The sequence below is a fragment of the Lepus europaeus genome, chromosome 4 (assembly GCF_033115175.1).
Source record: "Lepus europaeus isolate LE1 chromosome 4, mLepTim1.pri, whole genome shotgun sequence".
NCBI classification, from domain to species: Eukaryota; Metazoa; Chordata; class Mammalia; order Lagomorpha; family Leporidae; genus Lepus; species Lepus europaeus.
Window position 1 is genome coordinate 130,098,459 of NC_084830.1, and position 20,521 is coordinate 130,118,979.

General features: G+C 58.8%; 1 protein-coding gene across 1 annotated transcript in view; it reads left to right on the forward strand.

Annotated features, from left to right (window-relative positions):
• The first annotated feature begins 465 nt into the window (after window positions 1–465).
• The window catches only part of CAMK2A (calcium/calmodulin dependent protein kinase II alpha), a 59,302-nt gene continuing 39,246 nt past the window's right edge, over window positions 466–20,521 (forward strand). Inside the window, exons 1-2 of the mRNA XM_062188852.1 lie at window positions 466–527; window positions 17,441–17,535. Of these exons, the coding sequence (XP_062044836.1) occupies window positions 466–527; window positions 17,441–17,535 (157 nt within the window). The remainder of the gene's footprint in view (window positions 528–17,440; window positions 17,536–20,521) is intronic.

Below are 20,521 nucleotides of genomic sequence, written 5' to 3' on the forward strand. Positions count from 1 at the left end.
AGGTGGGGGAGGCAAGAAGGAAGAGGATCACTTGCGGATGAAGTTTGTTCTCTTCCCCCTCCTGCGGCCCCTCCCTCGGTTCCTCACCCTGGGGGGTGCTGGGTTCATCCGCCCCCGGGGCACTCACAGGCCTGCAGTATTATGTGTGGTAGGGAGGGCCACAGCGTCCAGGAGCAGGTTTCGCAGTGGAAGGCAGGCAGGTGTTGGGGAGGCAGTTACCGGGGCAACGGGAACAGGGCGTTTCGGAGGTGGTTGCCATGGGGACCTGGATGCTGACGAAGGCTCGCGAGGCTGTGAGCAGCCACAGTGCCCTGCTCAGAAGCCCGGGGCTCGTCAGTCAAGCCGCTTCTCTGTTTGCACTCAGCAGCACGGGCAGGCGAGCGGCCCCCAGTTCCGGGAGCAGAGCAGGTGCACCCCAGTCCTGGTCCTACAGCCCCAAGCCTCGCCTGCCCGCCCGGTACCAGGATGGCAACCATCACCTGCACCCGCTTCACGGAAGAGTACCAGCTCTTCGAGGAACTGGGAAAGTGAGTTGTGCCCCAGGGAGTCCTGGAGGGCACTCAGGGAAGGGGGTGTCAAGGTCTCAGGCTGGTGGGGGAGGGGGTGTACCGGCAGTGCTCAGGGCATTCCTGTGCACACAGATGAAGCCAAGCTACATGGGCTGGGGGGCACCTGCATGTGCACAGGGTGCCCAGAGTTAGGCGTGGGCATGTTTGCGGGTACACAGATGTGCCAGGCCAGCTGGCTGAGTGTGTGTGTGTTTTGGGGGTGATGGATGGACAGTGTATGTCAGGATAAACACACAAACACATGCACATAAGTAGACACGACTTCGGCATGCACAGATTGTTAGAAACTCAGGGTTAAAATAAAGAGGTCGGGGGGGGTGTTCTGAGTCAGCTGCATCTAAAACTGGAATCTCCTCTAGTTTTGCTTGAGGTGGCTATTTGGCTTTCACTTGGATACCTCCAGTGACAGAGAGCTCACCACCTCCCAGGTAGTGCTTCCAGATTTCAGACACCTGCAGCGACAGTGCCGAGTGGCCAACTTCTCCCTGTAAGCGCATCCCTTCCCCATGTCCTCTTTCCCAGCTCCTGCCAGGAGCGAGGGCACCGGCACAGTAGGAGTTAATGCCTGAGCTGCTGAGGAGGCTTCCTGGGTGTTGGGATGAAGGGAGGGGCACCCGGGCAAGCTGGGGGGGGGGGGGGATACTGCAGTCCCAGGGGCTGGCGGAGCGAAGCGGGCAGCAGCTCTGGTCTGGGGCAAACTTGCGCAGCCCAGAGCTCATTTTTTGCCTCTGATGACTGATGTAGAGAATACAGAGTGAGGCTGAGGGGAGAAGGGAGCCTCTCGGGGTAGCCCAGTGGGCTGTGGAGTGCCAGGGAAAATTCCTAGATGCCCCCAGCTAGGTTTGTGGAGGATCCCGGGCTGGATCAGGGAATTGGGGTGCAGTTTGGAGGCAGGATCTGCCCGTGGGCAAAGAAGCGCCAAGGCCCAGGTTGGCTCCTGCTGTCGCTGCAGGAGCATGGGCATCGGGGTCCTGTAAGCAGGTGTGTGGTGCCGTGAGATCTGGGGGCGCCGATAAGTGGTGTTTATGAGGACTTTGGAAGGGAGTTGATTGTGTTGTATAAGGACTGACTCTGGCATGCACTTGTACACACTGAAGCACACACAGTGCTTGCACAGCATTCATACATATGCACGAGGAAGAGGTATTGGTGGTATTGGTGTGTGCTTCATGTGCAAGGCCTGAAAACTCAAGTGTGCCCTGGAAGGGTGCGTGCCTGTGTGTGAGTGGCACAAGGAGTGCCAATGACCAGGGAGTGGGAGTGTGGATGTGGTCACTGTGCGTGCACACATGTGACAGGTCCGAGCTGTGTGCACCTCAGGCACATTGTGAGGTCTGGGAGTGTGTAATGAGGCACATATGAGATACAGGCTCAGTGTTGTTGCTATGAGGTCTGGACACAGGTCTGTGTGAGGCCTGGGACCATGCACATGGGAAGGTATGCATGCATGTGTGAGACCTGGGCTCACAGGCTCGTGTGGGAGTGTGTGTGTGTATGTGTGAGTGTGTGTGAGCTCATCCTGGTGTCTGCATACGTGTGGGAGGTGGGCCTATGGCTGCCTGCACACACGCACTCGCACGCCCCAGCAGACGCGCATCCATGCGCAGACGTGTGCTCACTCCTGTCTGCGGACACCCTGCCTGCCCGGGGATGTTTGTCTGTGGGCAGCGGGGACAGGGCTGCAACACTCGGGGCTGTGCTGAAGGATGGAGTTGTCACTGAACTTGTGCAAGGGCTCCTCGCCAGCTTGTTCCAGTGCCCACCTGGAACCTGAGAATCCCCCCCGCCAGGAGCTGCCGGGCTCTGGCAGGACTGCGTCACAGGGTCCGGGGAAACAGAGCCGAGATGTGACTCAAGTGCTCAAAGTGAAAAGAAAAGTGAGGTTCTGCCCCCAGAGCAAACGGGGCTCACTAGGACTGGGTTTTGTGAGAGTGACTGAGCAGAGAAATCCTTCACGAACCTTCTCGGCTCTGTTGCCTGCCTCGGCTCTGGGAGGTCCAGGGCGGGGGTAGAATCTAAGGGAACAGGGAGCCCTGGTGTGGCCGTGGCAGCAAAACCCGAGGGTGGCAGGCATGGCTAGGCCCTGTCTAATCAATTTCAGATTCTTCCTTCCAGAACTGTCCATGCTCTTAACCTTTTTTAGGTCACATTTTCCTCCAGGAATCTGATGGAAGTCCAAATCCACATTCCCCAGAAAAGCGCACAAGCCTACACATGTCGCGTGTAATGTCAGGAGCCTCCGGCACCTGGGGCAGGCTGGGCACTGGCCTTAGGTTAAGGATGCTTATCTTGGAGGAAAGGAGGGGGTGGTCTGGCTTCAGACTCCGGGATCTGTGTTCTAAAGGCTGGGGCACATCACCGAGGAGGCCGGGGGCTCCTGCTCTACCCACCAGCTCAGGGAGCAGGCAGGGAGGGGCAGTGCCCAGGGTGGCCATTAGGGGCACAGGCTTTGAACTTGCCACCCATTGCTCTGTGGCACTGAAGGGGCTCCCACACCTCTCTCCGCCCACCTGTGAGCTGGTGCGTGCCAAGACGCAGCCTCGCGCCTGGCCCTCAGTGGGCCTCCAGGGAGGGAGGAGGGGTGACCGTGGCTGCTGCCACGGGCTGGGCATGCAGAGAACGCTCCACAGTGACCTTTTGCTGCAGCTGGCACAGCTGGAGGCAGGAGGCAGAGAGACTGACCAAAGCTCCCCACGGCTGGCTGCAGGGTGGCGGCTCCTCTTGTGTTGGGCAGTGCGGGCCCTATGCTTCAGCTGATGGCCCTTGGCTGCCACCAGCCTGGATGCCACAGTCACTGGGAGTCCCCTCCCAGTGCCCACTTCAGACCACTTGCGGGTGGCCAGGAGGGGCCCTGAGCCTCCTGCTGCAGGGCACTGCCCCGCTCTGCCGGAGAGGAGGGCAAGTGCCTCTCCAGGGCTTCCTGGCACCCTGCCCGGTGACTGCCGCCACCTGGCAGTCCGGCGTGCGCCTGGCTGCTGGTGAGAAAGGAGCTGCCTCTCCCCTGCCCTGGTGGGCAACTGGCTGGAGTTCAGGCACTGAGCAGGGGTTTCTGGGAGCTCTTGATGTTACAGCACCAAAGACCCATGGGAGCAAGTGAAGTCAGGAGAGCTGAGGCTCAATGGCACGTCCCCTAGGGGGTTGGGGTGGGGCTGTCCCTTGGGACCCAGAGATGAGCTCATCCCTCCCCCCTTGACCTGAATTTATTCTCCCCTGGCCCCCACTAGGGCTGAGAGAAGAGTGGCAGCCTAGACGGAGGGGCGCAGAGGCCTCCTTGGGTGCTGCTTATACCTGTTCCAGGTGTCAGGAGGGCCTGGCCCACAATCTCTGGAAAGGCGGGAGTGCTGATGGGGGCAGGGCAGGGGAAGCACCAGAGGGCCCTGGGAAGGGGTCCAGTTGGAGGAAGTGGAGGAGGAAGAGGAGGAAGAGGAGCAGGAGGAGGAGGAGGCGGAGGTGGAGGAGGAGGAGGAGGTGGAGGCGGCCTCCTCCGGCCTCGGACATTTTCGGCTTTGGTTCCCACCCCCGGCAGAGGCTGGCGGGGAAGAGCCTACCCTGTGTCCGCCTGAGTAGTCAGCCGGCTGAACCAACAGCCTTGGGAAGAGATTTACTTGAGAGCAGGAGAGGGAGGGCGGGCAGCTGGAGAGCGCTCAGCCCACTCTTTTCTCTCTAGAAACAGGGAATGGGCTCCAGTGGTGTTGGCACCAGGGGAGGATTGTGGGGCCTGCCGTTGGCCAGCAAGGGTGATGGAGAGAGTAGGAAGGGTGGCCCCTGCACCTGTGCCCCCTCTCGCCTCCATGGCTTTGTGTTATGGGCCAGGCTTGGCTGCAGATTGGAAGGTGGCCATGTGGCCAGAGGCAGCTCGGTGCCCTGGGGGGCCAGGACCCCAAGTATCCAAGACCTGTCCTGGGACCTGAGCTGTGATGTGCATAGAAGATGCCTAGCAGTGCTGCCTGTCCCTGGCAGAGTGGTTAGAGGGGTGGGCAATGGCACCCTGGAGAGCCAGCACCCCAGGGTCCTATGCCCCACCCAGAGGGGAGGTGGTGGGCTTTTATTCCTCGGTGCACACAGCCCCATCCGTGGGCTCACTTCGGAGGGAGAGGGTCCTGGCTCACTCATGCATTTTATAGATGGCCTGGGGAGCTGGGCCAAGGTCGGGGAGCTGGCTCCGGGGCTCGCGTCCAGGTCTCCAGCACCAGGGCTAGGGAGGAAGGTTGCGGGGGCTGTATCTGGAAGCCATCCTCCCTCTTTCCCGCTGACCAGGGAAGAAGGGCAAGGCCTGTGTGTGGACGCCAAGCTCTGAGCTGTCACTCGTTTTCCAACCATGATTCTGCTTCCAGTTTACTGGGCCATCCCAGGTGCGGCGCTTGTCCTTTGTGTGCCTCAGTGTTGCCATCTGACAAATGGGATTCCTAATACCTCGGTAGGTGGAAATGCCCACTGGGTTGCGACCCTCTGTAGAGGGCACATGTAGGAAATGATCTCTGGCATCAGAAATGGAAGGGCCGTAGATGCAGGCACGGTGGAGCCAGCGTCCAGAGAGCAGTGCTTGTCCAGGGTCATGGGCCAGAGCGCCAGGGGCCCCAGGATGGCAGTTAGAGGGCAGGACCTCCAGGAGGAGGTGGCAGGGACAGGCGAGGGGCAGCCGTCCCCTCCCCCGCCCCCAGCCAGCAGTGCGGCAGGCACGCACATGTTCTGGTGCATGCCGCAGCCCTCCGCCCCCACGCAGCCGCCCCCACACAGGCTGAGCCACACTGACACTCGGCTGAGCCGTCCTCCCTCCTCCCTGCTCCCTCCGCCAGCCCGGTGACACTGCTGCCAGCATCCCCTGCTGTCTGGAGCCACAGCCCTCTCTGTGGGCTGAGGCCACAGTCCATGGCTAGTGCACGCGCACGTACACACACACACACACACACAGCTGCACACCAGCTCCCCGGAGCACACGGTGTGCACATAGAAACACATGCACACACATGCTGGTTCCAGCAGGCCTACTGCTCAAGTCCCCCTCTCAGGGCAGGCATAGCAAGATGGCAGGACTGCGGGGCTCCCTCTGATCTCCCTGTCTCTCCCTTCCCCCACTTTGTGCAGCTGCTCTGCCACTGCCCGCTGTCCCCTGCATGACTGTTGCTCGTGGCACATCCTCTTCTGGGCCGCTCTGCGGCCCTGTAGAAGGCCTCTCATTCCAGATGAGACAGGTGCAGCCCAGCCCACTGAGACCCAGCCCGGGCACTCTCGGGCCTTGTGGGGTGTGGGGCATGGCCGTCTGCCCCCGGCATCAGGAGAGGCCATGGGGCCAGTAGGACTTTCTGTGCCGGAGAAGGAGGCACACATCCGTGAGCCTTACATCCAAACCGAGCAGCTATTTCCTGAGCGGTGCCTTCTCTGTCGGCAGCCCTGGGAGGAACCCGGCATGTACCCCACGCAAGACTCAGGCAGGCTCTGCCCGCGTGGGGCTCACGTTCTGGCACCAGGCCAGCCGTAACTAAAACACTGCAGAAGCCATCGTTTAAATGTGACTGGATGAGAGCTGAGACCACAGACACTGAAGTGTAACCTGCAAAGAGACCTCAACTGGTTGGGGTGGAGGAGCTATCAGGGCAGGCTTCCCTGAGGAGGTGGTTTCAGGAATCTGGAGGCTGAACAGGAGTTCCCATAGGGAAGACGTCGGAGAGGGTCAAGGTCCTGGGGCATGGGTCTCAGGGGGGTACCTCGGCCTTCGGGGGTCTGGGGTTCTCTTCCCTGGCCTGTTCAGCCTGCCCCCAACTTCCAGATGCCCTGTAGGAGAAGCACTGTTGACGACCTGTAGATTGTGTGGAAGGGGGCCCAGCAGCTGGCGACGGTCCGGAAGCCCTGTCAGGTGAGAGTGTGGAGGATTTGGGGCCTCCGGCAGGGAAAAGAGGCTGCGTCCCATCTCCTGTATCTGCAGGGGCGTCCTGGGGCGCTAGGGTCCCCGGAAGGCAGAGCAGGCAGACCGTGTCAGGAGAGCAGGCAGGTATCAGGTGAACACAAGGAAGACCTGCCTAGCGCCAGCGCTGCTCCTCTACGCGGCGCTGGCCGCAGCTCCAGGAGACAGACACACAAACCTGCCGCTGCGTCCCTCCCGCCGGTACCCCAGCCCTCGCCTGGTGAGCCCCTTTGCTGCAAGAATGGAGCGGGACACTGCACAGGGCTGGGGTTCCTCGTCCCATTCAGGATACAGGGGCGAGGGGTCTCTGCTGCATTACAGAGGGAGCCACTAAGGTCCCAAGCGTTGCACGAGTCGCTGACACCCACAAGTGGCCACTCTGGCCTCTCTCGGATCCTGTGCTTAGCCGTCTTCCTTCTCAGAGCCTCTCTCACTGATGCGCAGGCATCTGACGGCCTTGGGGTATGTCCCAGGGATGGGCCAGGATCATCATCAGAAAGGAGACCCCCTCCCAAGTCGCCCCTGCCTTGTTGCCCCCTGGCCCTGCCTCCAAGCGCTGTGAATATTTTTCTGTTTTTCTTTTTGTAACCCATTCAAGAAAACCCATGCACAGCCAAAACAAGGAATATGTTGGAACTTCTGTTGGTTCAGTGTTCCCTGCAGCAAACAGAAGCTTCCGGTTCCCAGGCCTTCTGTGGCTCCCTTGGGCTTCTGCTGGGTTGGCGTTGGGGGGAGGGGGGTGCAGCTTGAAGACACTGCGTCCCTGCAGCATCTTCTGGAGCCTGGGAGTGGGTGGCTGCAGCCGGGCGGCCAGCGGCGAGGAGGAGGGGAGAGGTGTGGCTGCAGACAGGGGCCCTGGGATTTTCCTGCTAAGTGATGCTCTGGCTGGTGGATCTGCTCACAGAGCTGCCGCGGTGCGCAGGGGAGGAGAGGGGGAGAACAAGCCAAGGGGATCCTGAGGGCCAGGCCCATCTCCTCCCAGCCCGCTTGCCACTGGGCACCTGCAGAGCAGCATCGCTTTTGTTTATGACTAAGAAAGGATACTGTTGCCCAACAAGGAAATACAGAGAGACAGGGAGCGAGCGAGCTTGAAAGTTACTTATCCATTCTTGATATCACAGGCAAAGGACTTGCTTAAGGTACATGGAGGTGGGTCTTGCCAAAACACTTTATGCAGGAGTTTTCTTCTGTTTCTGAATGAACCTGACCCCAGCTCTGGGGAATCTAGGAGTCCTCAGAGAATCTCGTGTGAGTCAAAGCCGCACTCCCTGTAAAGATGCCACTCACGCTCACGCCGACGCACAGAAAGCTGAGTGTTGTTTTCTGAGCTCTCCTTTCTCAAAAACCCAACTGTGGCCCCCAAGTTAGGGTTCCCCTGATCCAAGAGCGTGGGATATTGGAAGAAGCAACGGACTAGGAGTCGGGAGTCCTGAATTGAAGGTCCTGGCCTCAGTTTCCTCATCTGTACAAAGGGAGAGATGGAAGCTGCGACCTTTTCCCAGAACAATGCCTGGATCAAGTCGTGTTAATAACATTCTGAGTGGGGACCAGCATTTGGCACAGTGGTTGAGATGCTGCTTGGTCTGTCTGCAGGGTTTCTGTCCCAGTTCCACTTCCGATTCCAGCCTCCTGCCAGTGCACGTCCTGGGTGGCAACAGATGGTGACCCGCGTGATTGGGTCCATGCCACCCATGTGGAAGCCCTGGACTGAGTTCCAGGTTCCTGGCTTCAGCCTGGCCTAGCTCTGGGCTGTTGCAGGCGCTAGGGAGTGAATCCGCAGGTGGAAGCTTGCGCTCTCTCTCTCTCTCTCTCTCTCTCTCTCTCTCTCTCTCTCTCTCTCTGCCTGTCTCTGTCTCTGACCTTTCAAATAAAGAAAAAAAATTTTTTTAAAGTTTTTAAGAGCCTCCCCAGAGGGAGATCCAGTTAATCCCAGCGGGGAGAAGGGAGTGGTAAGAGGATGGCGGGGAGAGAACACGCCGCAGCAGAGTTGGGGAAGAGGGGCAGGGAAGGTGGCCAGGGAGGAGACTGCTGGAAGCCGTGTGGTCAGTGGGGGCCAAAGGCAACCTGGTGTGGGGCAGGCAAAGGAGACTGGGTACAAGGGGCGGGGGTGGCGGCAGGCACTGGGTGGGTGAAACTGGCATGAGCGTTTCTTCCCTGGCACCCCGGGGGTGGCGCCAGATTGTGGTGGGTTCATGGAGCGTGGGAGGTGGGAAGAGGAGGCGGCGGATGTCGGACATTTGTTCTGCAAGTTTGGCAGCAAAGGAAAGCAGGAGGGAAGGGGCCCAGAGAAAGGCGCCTGGTTTTCTTGCTCCTTGGGAGGGCGGGAGGCTGTGTGAACTTTTCTGGAATGAGGGAGCCCCTGGGTGTGTTGGAGGAGGCAGGGAAGACCCTAACGACTGTGGGGAGCACCGGCCACGAGACCCCCAGGGCTCCAGAGTGGAGGAAATGGGGGCAACCATGCTGTCTGCAGTGGGTCCGGCCAGTCTTCCAAATGGGGAAACTGAGGCCTGGAGAGAGAGGGAGCAAGCTGGTCACAGAGCCTGGTGAGGACTCAGATCTTCTGCTGCCCCTCCTTGTGCTCCTGGTGCTACGCCTGGCTGCTGGCTGACGTTCCAGCCAGAAGGGGTGGTGGGTCCCCTGCCCCACCAGGCCAGCAGCCAGCAACGCCACGCCTGCCAGGCGGCCAGAAAGCAATTTTCCAGTGCTACGCTTGCTCTTCACAGCCCATTAGCACATTCCCACATCCCGGAACCTCCGTGGCTGCACCTCTGTGGCCGTCTGCCGGCAAGTGGACCGGCCCCTGCCTGTTCCCACAAAGCTGCGCGCAGGGCACGGTGCTCAGCCCTGGGGGCCGCCCCTGCTGTCCCTGCTGGGGCCCCCACTTGCCTCTTCCCCTGCTGGTTTTCCCTGAGCTCGGCGAGCAGGGTCTGTTTGGTCTCTGATCACGCCAGCCGCTCTCTTCCCTGTACAGAAAAAGATGCCTGTGTGCTCGCTGCTTCTTGAGCATTTACTGCGCTCGGGGGACTCTGCTGAACTCGCTGCCCACCTGACTGTCTCGCCGAGTAATTGCAGCTACTGCGCAGGGGTTTCTCTTTCCCTCATCCACATTTTACAGGGGAGAGACTTGGCAGGAAGTGGCTGGACCAGGGCTTGAACTCTGCGCGCCTGAGTCAAGAGTGCCTGCACTCACCCTCGGGGATTAGAGCAGCTGCTTGTGCCAGCTGAGCTGTGGGTCCTCAGCCCTCCCCTCCGCAAGCCCAGTGCTTGGGGGGAGTCGTACGTGGCTGGGGACGCCCCCACTGGACCACGCAGTGTGTTTCCACCACCAGAAAAACCCTGCTGGGCAGAACTGGAAAGGCCTCTATGCTGTTCAGCCTCATGCCCAGCCCAGCTTCTGTGTTGCAAATGGGGAAACTGAGATCCACCTGTGCTGAGGCCCATCCTTGCCCTCCACGGTCTGCCTGTCTCTCACACACCCCTCCGCACCTGGGCCCATCCGTGGTACTCGGGGTGATGCACCTGCAGCCTCCTGCCGCACACACTCAGGGGCTGGACAGGGCTGCTGACACCCCCGAGACACCCAGGAACACTCCTCCTCCTCCTTTTAGAAATGATTTGTTTTATTTATGAAAGGCAGGAAGACAGAGGCAGAGAAACAAAGAGAAAGCTTGCATCGGTGGTTCACTGCCCAAATGGAAACTCTGTCCACATGGGTGGCAGGGACCCGAGCCCTCGAGCCAGCGCCTGCTGCCTCCCAGGTGTGCATGAACACGAAGCTAGGATCGGAAGCAGAGCAAGGACCCGAAGCCAGGCTCCAATATGGGACACAGGCATCATAAATGCTGCACCAAATGCCTGTTCTTCCCCCTCTCCCTCCCGCTTTGTGCACAGAGATGCTTTCTCAGGGCCCCAGAACCACTGTGGGCTCCCCCACTCACACCCAAGCCTCATCCTTTTCTCTTCGGAGCCTTGGCCACTCCCTCACCTCTCACACTTCCACCCTGGCCTCCTTGACTGCCCTGTTTCCAAGCCCTTGCCTGCTGGCCCACCTGCCGGCCCCTTGCTCAGCTCAGGGCCACTGAGGAGTGGGCTGGCTTTTCTGTTCACCACGGCTGCTGGGCTGTGGCCACTCACGCATGCAGGACAAGAAAACAGAGATACAGAAGAGAGAAGGCGAGGCTGCAGACTCGCTGCCCACCCTCCCTGTTTTGTCACTGGACTCTTCTCTGTCCTGCTGTGCTGGAGCCCCACGTGGGCCTGGGGACCTGAACTGCACAAGCAGAGAAGGGCTGCATGGTCCAGGCCCTGCGTCACCTCTTCCTAGCCTCCCTGTGCTGCCCCCCACCGCCCTGCTGTGTGCTCTTGTGCTTGAGTGCTTGGCCCCGTGCCCAGCGTTTTGCACCCATCGTCTCGCCTCTTCTCCCGCCTGCATCCCAGGAGGTAGATGCTATGATTGCCCTCTAATGGGAGGAAACCAAGAGCTGAAGTGGCAAGTTCAGTGTCACAGTTAGGGGTGAGCTAGGATCGGGCCAGGCCTTTGCAGCCCCGAGCCCCTGCTCTCCCACCTTTGGTGGAGGCAGAAGTGCAGGTGCCCTGGGTGTTCTTCCCAGCCTCACTAGGAATTGCCTGCTCCCTGGAGGCTTGAGCTTCTGAGTCTGGGACGTGGGGGGGTCCTTATTCCAACGTGGCAGACGAGAGCTTGCTGGAGAGGAGGAAGCTCCCAGGCTGGTGCAGCCCAGTGAGTGCCCTTGGCACGGGCAGCTCTGAGCTGATTTTGAGAAGTGCCTCCCTCGGAGCACCTGATAAAAGCTCTGCAACCTTGCCCCAGAAAAAATGTGCACACGCGCACTCAGACGCACGGGGCGTCCTTCAGGGGTGCAGGGCCCACTGCGAGGAGCCCCAGTAGGGGCCTCCGGTCGACACACAAGTCAGCGCTGTTCCGAGGCGGGAGCTCAGTGAGTGGCTTCTCTTGGTTTGGAGATGCAGTGCTGTGCCCCCGCTCCTTGGGGCAGAGCCCAGGTTCGTGGGATCCGCCAAGGGCCCCGCACAGAGCTCCTGAGACAGCCCCCATCAGTGCTGAGCCCAGGGGAAGGCAGGATCTGTAGCAGGACTTCCCCAGAAGACAGCTAGGACAGTGCCGAGCTGGCTGCAAGAGGCTCTCTGAGAGAGGATGTGGGAGCAGAAATGCAGATTCCCTGGGTGGGACCTTGGAATTGGTTTTTTTTTTTTTTTTTTGGACAGGCAGGGTTAGACAGTGAGAGAGACAGAGAGAAAGGTCTTCCTTCCATTGGTTCACCCCCAAATGGCCGCTACGGCCAGCACTGTGCTGATCCGAATCCAGGAGCCAGGAGCTTCCTCCTGGTCTCCCATGCGGTTGCAGGGCCCAAGGACCTGGGCCATCCTCCACTGCCTTCCCGGGCCACAGCAGAGAGCTGGATTGGAAGAGGGGCAACCAGGACAGAATCCGGTGCCCCGACCAGGACTAGAACCCTGGGTGCCAACGCCGCAGGTGGAGGATTAGCCTAGTGAGCCGCGGCGCCAGCCGGAATTGGTATTTTTAAAGACATCCTCCCTGCCACCACCCAACCAGGGCTTCTGAAGCAGTCAGTTTGATGACTGTAGATCTAAGGGTGGAGTTTTGTTTTGCTAAAGAAGTGGTAGCAGTTCCTCCCGCCTTCCCTCCACCCATCCAACCACCCAGCACACACTAACTGGGCTCGGCCCAGAGCTGAGCCGGGCTCGATGCTGGAGAACAAGAGGAGGCTCGGCTCCGGCACTCGGGAGCTCGCGCCTTCCCCCTGCCAGCCCTCCTCTCCCCGCAGAGAATTCTCAGAACTTTCCAGATGTGGCCGCTTGAAGTGTTTTCTCCCCCAGGACTTTAAGAATCATGACCTCTAGCTTGGTGGGAACCTACAGTCTTGGGGTCGCCCTACCTGGGTAGCAGAGGCACCTTTGAGAGACCCCTCCCTGCCAGAGGCCTGTTCCTACTCCCGATGCCCCTCACTGCAAACCCCCTGTCCTGTCTCGTTTGGGTTCCCCTCACTGCTGCTTGCCTCCACTTCCTGTTCCTGCAAGTAGCGTCCGCGGAGGCCCTATGGGCACCAGACATGGGGCCCCCGGGCCCCCGGGCCCCCGGGGCAGAGAAGAAGGTCAAGGTCCAGGCCTCGGGAACTTGTGGTCAGGGTGGCAGAGGCAGCCAGGTGCGCCGGCAGTCTCCACCTGGGCCAGCCGGGGAGCTCTTGGCGGTGAGGCTGTGACCCCTTAGAAAGACACCTTCGATCTTCATCCTGGCTCTTGCATGCAGCTCCCAGAATCCTCCTCGTTCCCTTAGTGGTAGAGTGCTGTGGCTACTTTTGTTCTGAAAGTCAGTCTTCCAAGTCAGCTCCTAACCCTCTTGGCGTTTCCCCCGGGGGTGGAACACCTTTTGTTGTAACAAGGTGACTTTTGGTGGGTTCCCGGGTGAGAGCTGGTCACCAGTAAGACCAAGCCATGCTAAGGAGCTTAGAACCTGCAGCGCCACCTCCCATCCTGCAGGGGGCTGAGTTGATGCCTATGGGAGGGAGGGAGTCTCCATAAGCCCCCTAAAGCACGGAGCGCGGAGAGCCTTCGGGCTGGTGAACACATGCACGCGACCACAGGGAGTCCCCCGGCTCCACGGGGACGGAGGAGCCTGTGCTCAGGCCCCTGGCAGCTCCCTGTCGGGCTGTTTGGGTGTAGCCTATTTACCTCTTCACTGTAAAATAAACCAGGCCACAGTGTTTTCTGTGGGCCCTCAGACAAAAGTATGCCTGACGAGGGGGTTGTGGGAACCCCGATTGCCAGCTCAGCTAGGCTGAAGGATGAGAAACCAGGGCACCCCATCTTGTGATTTGCACCTGTAATTACGGGGTGGTCTTGTGGCGCTGAGCCCTTAGCCTGTGTGGCGTGCACTAACTCCGGGTAGCCAGGGTCATGATGGAACTGCAGGACATCCAACAGGTGTCTGGGGTGGGAGCACTGGTTGGTGTGAGAGAAGTGTTGTGGGGGTGATTACAGACAAGGGAGTTTCTCCTGTACATGAGAGGGGGCTCTGGAGGCCAGGAGAGGGGCAGACACCTTGGGGCAGGGGACTGGGGTCTTGCAGCCTTCTTCCTGGTGAGGGGCAGGCGGGGCTGCACACCCAGGGAGGCTCTGTTGCTGTGCCCGTGGGTCCTGGCCGTTCACCAGCTTGCGTGCAGGGTCCTGTTTCTTAGGGTCTGGTCGCCACGAACGCTCTTCCTTTCTTATCCTGCACGGTTTCCCGGGTGCTCACACCCTGCTGCTCAGGGGGTGTGCGGAGCAGGTGCCAGTGCCGGCTGCAGGCTTCCTCACTGCCTGCCTGCATTGGCCTCTTCTCCGGTCGGCGCCTCTCTGTGGCTTTGTGTTGCCCGTAAGCCTTGCTTGGGGGCCACAGTTTGCAGGCTATGAAGGGCTGTGGCTTGGTCAGGGGCCTGGGAGGGGCTAGCATGCCTGGAAGTGAGAGGCTCCCTCCCTGGGCACGGAAATCAAAAGCCCAGGAGTGCGAGCATCTGAGTCTCATTTGCTGCTCTGCCCATAACTTGCTGTGTGACCCAAGCGACCAACACAGGATCTGACCCACTCAAGACTCAAGGAATCAGAATCTGCACTGTAGCAAGGTGCCGGGGTGACTCGTGTGGGGAGTCTGCCTGGGAGGCCCTGTTCTTGTCGTTAGCGTGTGGCGGGTGCCCCTCGAGTGCCCTCTGGGTTGGAGCAGTGGGCCTTGTGGGGCACAGTGCACAGGGACGCCTGGGCTCCAGAACCAGTCCTCCCATCGACTTTTGTTTTTAACTGTTTTTAAAAAATATTTTATCCATTCATTTTCATTTTATTTGAAAGGCTGAGAGAGAGAGGGAGAGAGGTTCACTTTTGTTCACTCCCAAAATGCCTGTGACAGGCCTGGGCCAGGCCAAAATCAGGAACCTGGATCTCCATCCTGGTCTCCCATGTGAGTGGCAGGGACCCAAGTGCTTAAGCCCTCACCTGCTGCCTCCCAGGTGTGTTAGCAGGAAGCTGGCTGGGAAGTGGAGGTGCTGGGATTTGAACCAGCCAGGCACTCCTGTATGGAATGGGGGTGTCCTGAGTAGTGATTTAACTGTCAGGGACACCCCCTCCCTCACACTGGGGTGTCTGTGTGTTTTAAAGATTAATTTATTTATCTGAAAGGCAGAGTTAGAGAGAGAGACACACAGAGACAGGGAGAGAGATCTTCCATTTGCTGGTTCATTCCCCAAATGGCCACAACAGCCGTGGTTGGGCCAGACCAAAGCCAGGAGCCTGGATCTTCATCTGGGTCTTGCACATGGGCCAGGGCCCAAGTACTTGGAACATCTACTGTCGCTTTCTCAGGAGCATTCGTGGGAAGCTGAATTGGAAGTGGAGCAGCCAGGACTCAAACTGGCACCCATATGGGACACTGACATCACAGGTGGTGGCTTAACCCGCTGTGTTTTCGATGATTTATTTATTTATTTGAGTGACAGAGAGAGGGCAGGATAGGCAGGGAGAGAGAGAGAGAAGGGAGGGAGATCGATCAATACTGTGGTATAGTGGGTTAAACCATGGCCTGTAGTGCTGGGATCCAATATGGGCACCAGTTCAAGTCCCAGCTGCTCCACTTCTGATCTAGCCCCCTGCTAGTATGCCCAGGAAAGCAGCAAAAATGGGCCAAGTCCTTGGGTCCCTGTATCCATGTGGGAGACCTGGATGAAACTCCTGGCTCCTGGCTTCAGCCTGGCCCAGTCCTGGTCATTGAGGCCATTTGGGGAGTGAACCAGTGGATGGAAGATCTTTCTGTCTCTCCTTTTCTCTGTCTGTAACTCTGCCTTTGAAATAAATAAATCAACCTTTAAAGGAGAGAGAGGGAGAGGGAGAGAGAGAGGGAGAGAGAGAAAGAAAAAGGAAGAAGAGAAGAGAGGAGAGAGAAGAGAAGAGAAGAGCAAAGGAGAGGAGAAGAGAGGAGGGGAGGAGAGGAGGAGAGGAGGAGAGGAGAAATCATCCATCCACTGGCCCACTCCCCAAGTGGCCACAATGGCCAGGGCTGGGCCGGGCAGAAGATAGGACCAGGAACTCCATCCGGGTCTCCCATGAGGGGAGGTAGTTGGGCCATCTTCCACCGCTTTAACACATATACCAACAGGGAGCTGGATAGGAACTAGAGCAACTGGGACTCAAAGTGGCCCTCTGCTGCAGGATGTTGGCATCACGGCCGGTGGCTTACCCACCGTGCCACAGTGCCAGCCTCCCCTCACACTGAATTTCATTGGCCCCATACAATGCTAGATTCTTGGGAGATAAGGTGTCAGTATTCAAAAATTAGGAAGTCTCTCATCAATAGCTAGACCAGCAGCTTGTCTTGAGAAATGAAATGCTGTGGGAAATACGCCACATTCCACGTGGCAACAGTTTCCTCTCTACGGGCTATGGAAGTCACAGCCTGGCCCAAGTTCTCTTTCAGTCACTAGCACTTTAAGGATAAAATCGCTGGGGTCTGTTAAAATGTGCAAAGATGCTCCACTTCCCTCTTAATATGAACAAAGGCAGTCTATGGTGAGGTGCCGCTTCCCACCGTCTCGCTAGCCAAGATAAAGAGGCTTGCCAACAGGCCGTGTCTGCCAGGCCACAGGACTCTGCTCCCTGCGTGTGCATGTGGGAACACGGGCCACTTCCCGCTGTCTCGCTAGCCAAGATAGAGGTTTGCCAACACGCATGTCTGCCAGGCCACAGGAGTCTGCTCCCTGCACGTGCACGTGGGAACACGGGTGGCGGTGTGCAATGGACAGTCTCTCGCTGTCCACCAGAGTTGCCAAACAACACGTACGCTTGACCAAATAACACCCGTTCTCGAACTTTGTCCCACAGAATGTGCGCACATGGGAAATGCAATTCTTTTTTTTTATTTGCTTTTAAACATCTTTTTCTGAAATGTATATAAAGAGAACAAACCTCAGGCCTTTCATACATACAATTCTAGGCCCACGGTGACACTTGCCACCCTTCCACCTTCCCTCCCTGCCTTGTGCCTCCTGCCTTTCTTTTCTCCCTCCTTTCCATTTTTGTGATAACATATTTTCAATTTACTTTATAGTCATAGGCTTAATCCTCCAGTGAGTAAAGAATGCAATAAATAGAGAGGAGAAAGACCACAGTTTCTGCAGGAGCATAGACAAGGACCCTAAACAATCACATCTCAAGGTGTCAGTTTCAGTCATATACATTCCTTTCTTTGTACTCCGTACGCTGGCCACAAGTCAGGGAAAACACAGCATCTGTCTTCCTGGGTTGGTGGGAAATCTAACCACACCCCGACGAGGGCTTTTTGAAATGCTCAGAGAAAATGCATATTATGAAAGCAATCATCCATGAATCTCCGAATTGTTTTACACATAAACTTATCTTCTCGCCCCATCTTTCCATGAGCCTTTTGAAGTACCCCTGCATCAGGTTAGTGGTGCACCTGCTATTTACCACACCTGTGAGCTGAACTAGCCCAGGTGTCCATCAGCAGCGACTGGCAGGGTGAAGCAGAAAGGCCCCAGAGTTACATGCTGTGCCCTGAGGGCCGTCTGTGTTCTGATCTAGAAAGAGGATCTCCAAGATTTGTTATTTACAGAAAGCGGGGGGTAAAGGAGCAGGCAGAGTGCCGCACCACTGGGCCCGGGAGAGACTCTGGGCCCTGGGTGAGCCCGACTTTTGATGCCCCTGGAAGGCGGCTGTCACGTGAGGCCAAGCTTCTGGTAACGCACGTCTGGGTCCCTCTCTCGATCCCTCTGGCCCGGCCCTTTCCCTGACTTGGGCCAGGTAGCCCCCGGGAGCTTGGGCTGCTGTGATGGCGGTCCCCTCCCTGGCACGGTGTGGCTGTGTGCACGCCTGCATCCCCTGGGCGCACAGCCCTGGGTCTCCCTCACCGCCTCTGTCGTCTCTGCTGTCCCAGGGGAGCCTTCTCCGTCGTGCGCCGCTGTGTGAAGGTGCTGGCCGGCCAGGAGTATGCCGCGAAGATCATCAACACCAAGAAGCTCTCAGCCAGAGGTAGGGGCTGCTCCACACCCCACCCGCCCTGTGGGGGTCTCCCGGCGTCCCCCCTCCCTCTGCCTCTGGCCTCAGGCTCAGGACCTGCGTCTGTCCTCTTGGGTGATGCCGGTGGCTGGGGTAGGAGCTCTTCTTTCCAAGGGCACTATGAGAATATGCCCCTCCCTTGTGCCTTCCTGGGGAGTCTGGGGCTGGGGGCCAGGCCAGGTGAGGGCCGCAGCGCCAGGCAGGACTTCCTTTCCAAATGCCTCCTTTCATCTTCCTCACTTCCCATCTCCATACCTCTGCCCTTGACATTGCCTTAGCCTGAGTGCCCCAGCCCGGCCTGCGGGATCAGCTCACGGTCACATCTTGTAGAGGTACTCCTGAATCCCTCATGGGGGGTCTCTCCCTTTTCTCTCTCTCATTACTGTCCATGTCCCTCCTGGCTTGCCCTGGCCTGGACCTATTTGCCTATTGGCTCCTTGTTTAGGAGGGCGGGGTTCTCCCTCACTGCTCTGTGCCCAGCCCCTGGGAGAGCCCTGATGCTGGGAGTGTGCTCCACTTCCACAACACCCTACTCTCTGGCCCCTGAATACTGGGTCAGGTCTGTGACCTGGGTTTTGGGGAAAAAACAGCCAGGTCATTCTAATTTGCGGACAAGTTGGGAACCACTGCTCTATGGCCTGGACCAGCAGCACCCGCAGCCCTGGGGGTTATTAGAAACGCAGTTTTGAGGTCCCCAGCTCCCCAGATTTAAACATCTCGAATCTGCATTCTAGCAAGACGCCCTGGTGATTCACACGGGAAAGCCTGGGGAAGCCTTCCCGGGAGACTCTCACCGTCAGCGTGTGGCTAGGGCAGCGATGGTGGTGACCACGGTCAGAGTGGTGCAGGGAGTTACTTTCAAAGATGCCAGTCCTCACCCCAAAGGAAATGGTGTAGCAGCCGCCCTGGGGAGTGCCTGGTGGTGGAGGGATCTTTCGGGTGAGGTGGGTGCCCGTGCGGGCTGTGCAGCCCCTGGAATGGACAGGATGGTAGGCACCGCGCACGGAGCTGGCGGAGTGTCCAGTGGCAGCTGCGTCTGGACCAGGGCCCAGCAGGTGCGGGGTTCACGGAGGTCCTGCGCGGTTGGTACAGGATGTTCACGCGGCGCCTGCAGGCCTCCCGGCATGCCCTGTGTTGGACTGCACAGTGTTGCCTTTCATCTCTCCGGCTCAGCAACGCTTGCAGCTCAGCACTTTCTCCTCAACACCTCCCTGCCACCCCCTCCCCCCAGCCCTGCAGAGACAGGACAGGGAGGGATGGAGCTGGGGGTCTGCGAAGGCCACGTGGCACCCTGTGGCTGTGGAAGGGCTGCAGTCAGAGCCAGTGGCAAGCGCCAGGGTGGGCAGGAAGGCTGGCAGAAGCCCGGCCTCGCGGCCAGAGCCTGGGTGGGGGTGGCCCTGCCATTGCTGCCTCCCGTGCTGCTGTCTGTTGGCCTCTGTGAGCTCGCATCTGCAGTGACCCAGGCGGTGACCCAGTCCCTGAGCTACAGCGGGAACAGGGACGGAGTCGGGACGTGGGGATGACGGCCCAGCTTGTCCTAGGGGACGGAGGTGCTAGGGACCCCAGTTCACCACACTCATGCACACACACACGTCCATACACACTCTCACACATGTGCACACGCACTCTCACACTCATACACACACTGTCATGCACACACATCCAAAACACTCTCACACATGTGTACACACACTCATGCACACGCATGTCCATACACACTAACACAGACACACACACTGGCATGCACACGCACACTCAGGGACAGAGGTGTGGAAGAGAGAGGTGGACTCAGTAGTACCAGGCACTGATCACCCAGCCCCGTGTCTCTGGCAATTGTCTGTCTTTGACTTCCTGGGAGGAAGATGGCCCAGGCCTAGGTGAGTGGGAGGGTGCCATGGAACATTCCAGAAGTCTGTCGGCTGCCAGCGCTCTCCTCTGGCAGCCTCCTTTGTTTGCCACTCCGGAGCCTCCGGGGGGTGCACGCTGGATATTCGGCAGCACGCTCTGCACCTCTGCTGCCAGGGCTCCCAGTGACTTCTGGAAGCTCCCAGCAGGGGCTGTGCCCACCCGGGGTATCTCTCCACCCCTCCAAGGGAGCAGGGGCTCCCCATTACCCCGCCTGCCTGGCCCCTTCTAGCAAAGTGCTTCCCAAACCCGGAGACATTTTCAAACCCAGCTTTTAAAAAAATGCTCATAGTATAAACAACTCAAAGAAACCATAGAAAAGCGAAATGAAAAGTAAAAATTTTGCTTGTCCTGATGCCTGCCAAATCCCCCGGGAGCCTTTTTGGGGAAAAAGAAAAACAAAAAAGCAGCTGCCTGAGCTCCTCCACCCCTGCCCCCACCCCCCCACCCCCGTGCTGGGGATTGGATTAAGTCCAGGAGGTCCAAGCTCCTGCCACTAGGAGGAGTGGGAGCCAGGACAGGGTGCCAGCTGGTCCCGCCGGCCTCCTCATGCGTGCACAGGAAGAGTTGACAGGACTGGGTCTGCAGGACCCAGAGACACGGCTGGTGCTGTCCAGTTGCCGGCCCCACATTGCTTCCGGCGTGTGGAGGGGCTGCTCCCAGCTCAGGCAGGGCCCTGGGGGGCATCTCCAAGGACAGCAGGATGCCAGGTCCTGTTCCTCCCCTCACCCCTTGCCTACCTGCTAGAGCCTCTGCCCTCGTGACTGCACTTCCTCCTGGGCCCTGCTGGGACTTCCTGGCCCCGGGGAGCTCCCCTCGAAATGTCCTCCTGAGCTCTGGGCAAGGCAATGCCCTTAACCCCGATGCCCTGGAGGTGGCCCAACCACCCAGAGAAAGCGGAGCTCCCCAAGATGTCGTTTGGGCATTAGGAGCAAGCGTCCCAGGGAGCTGGCAGGCGACTGGAGACTCCTAGCTGTCCTCAGGTTTCTCAGCACTGGGGGACTCTGCTGAGCGGGTGCAATGGTTCATGCAGTAATTAGTTGCTAGAGTGGCA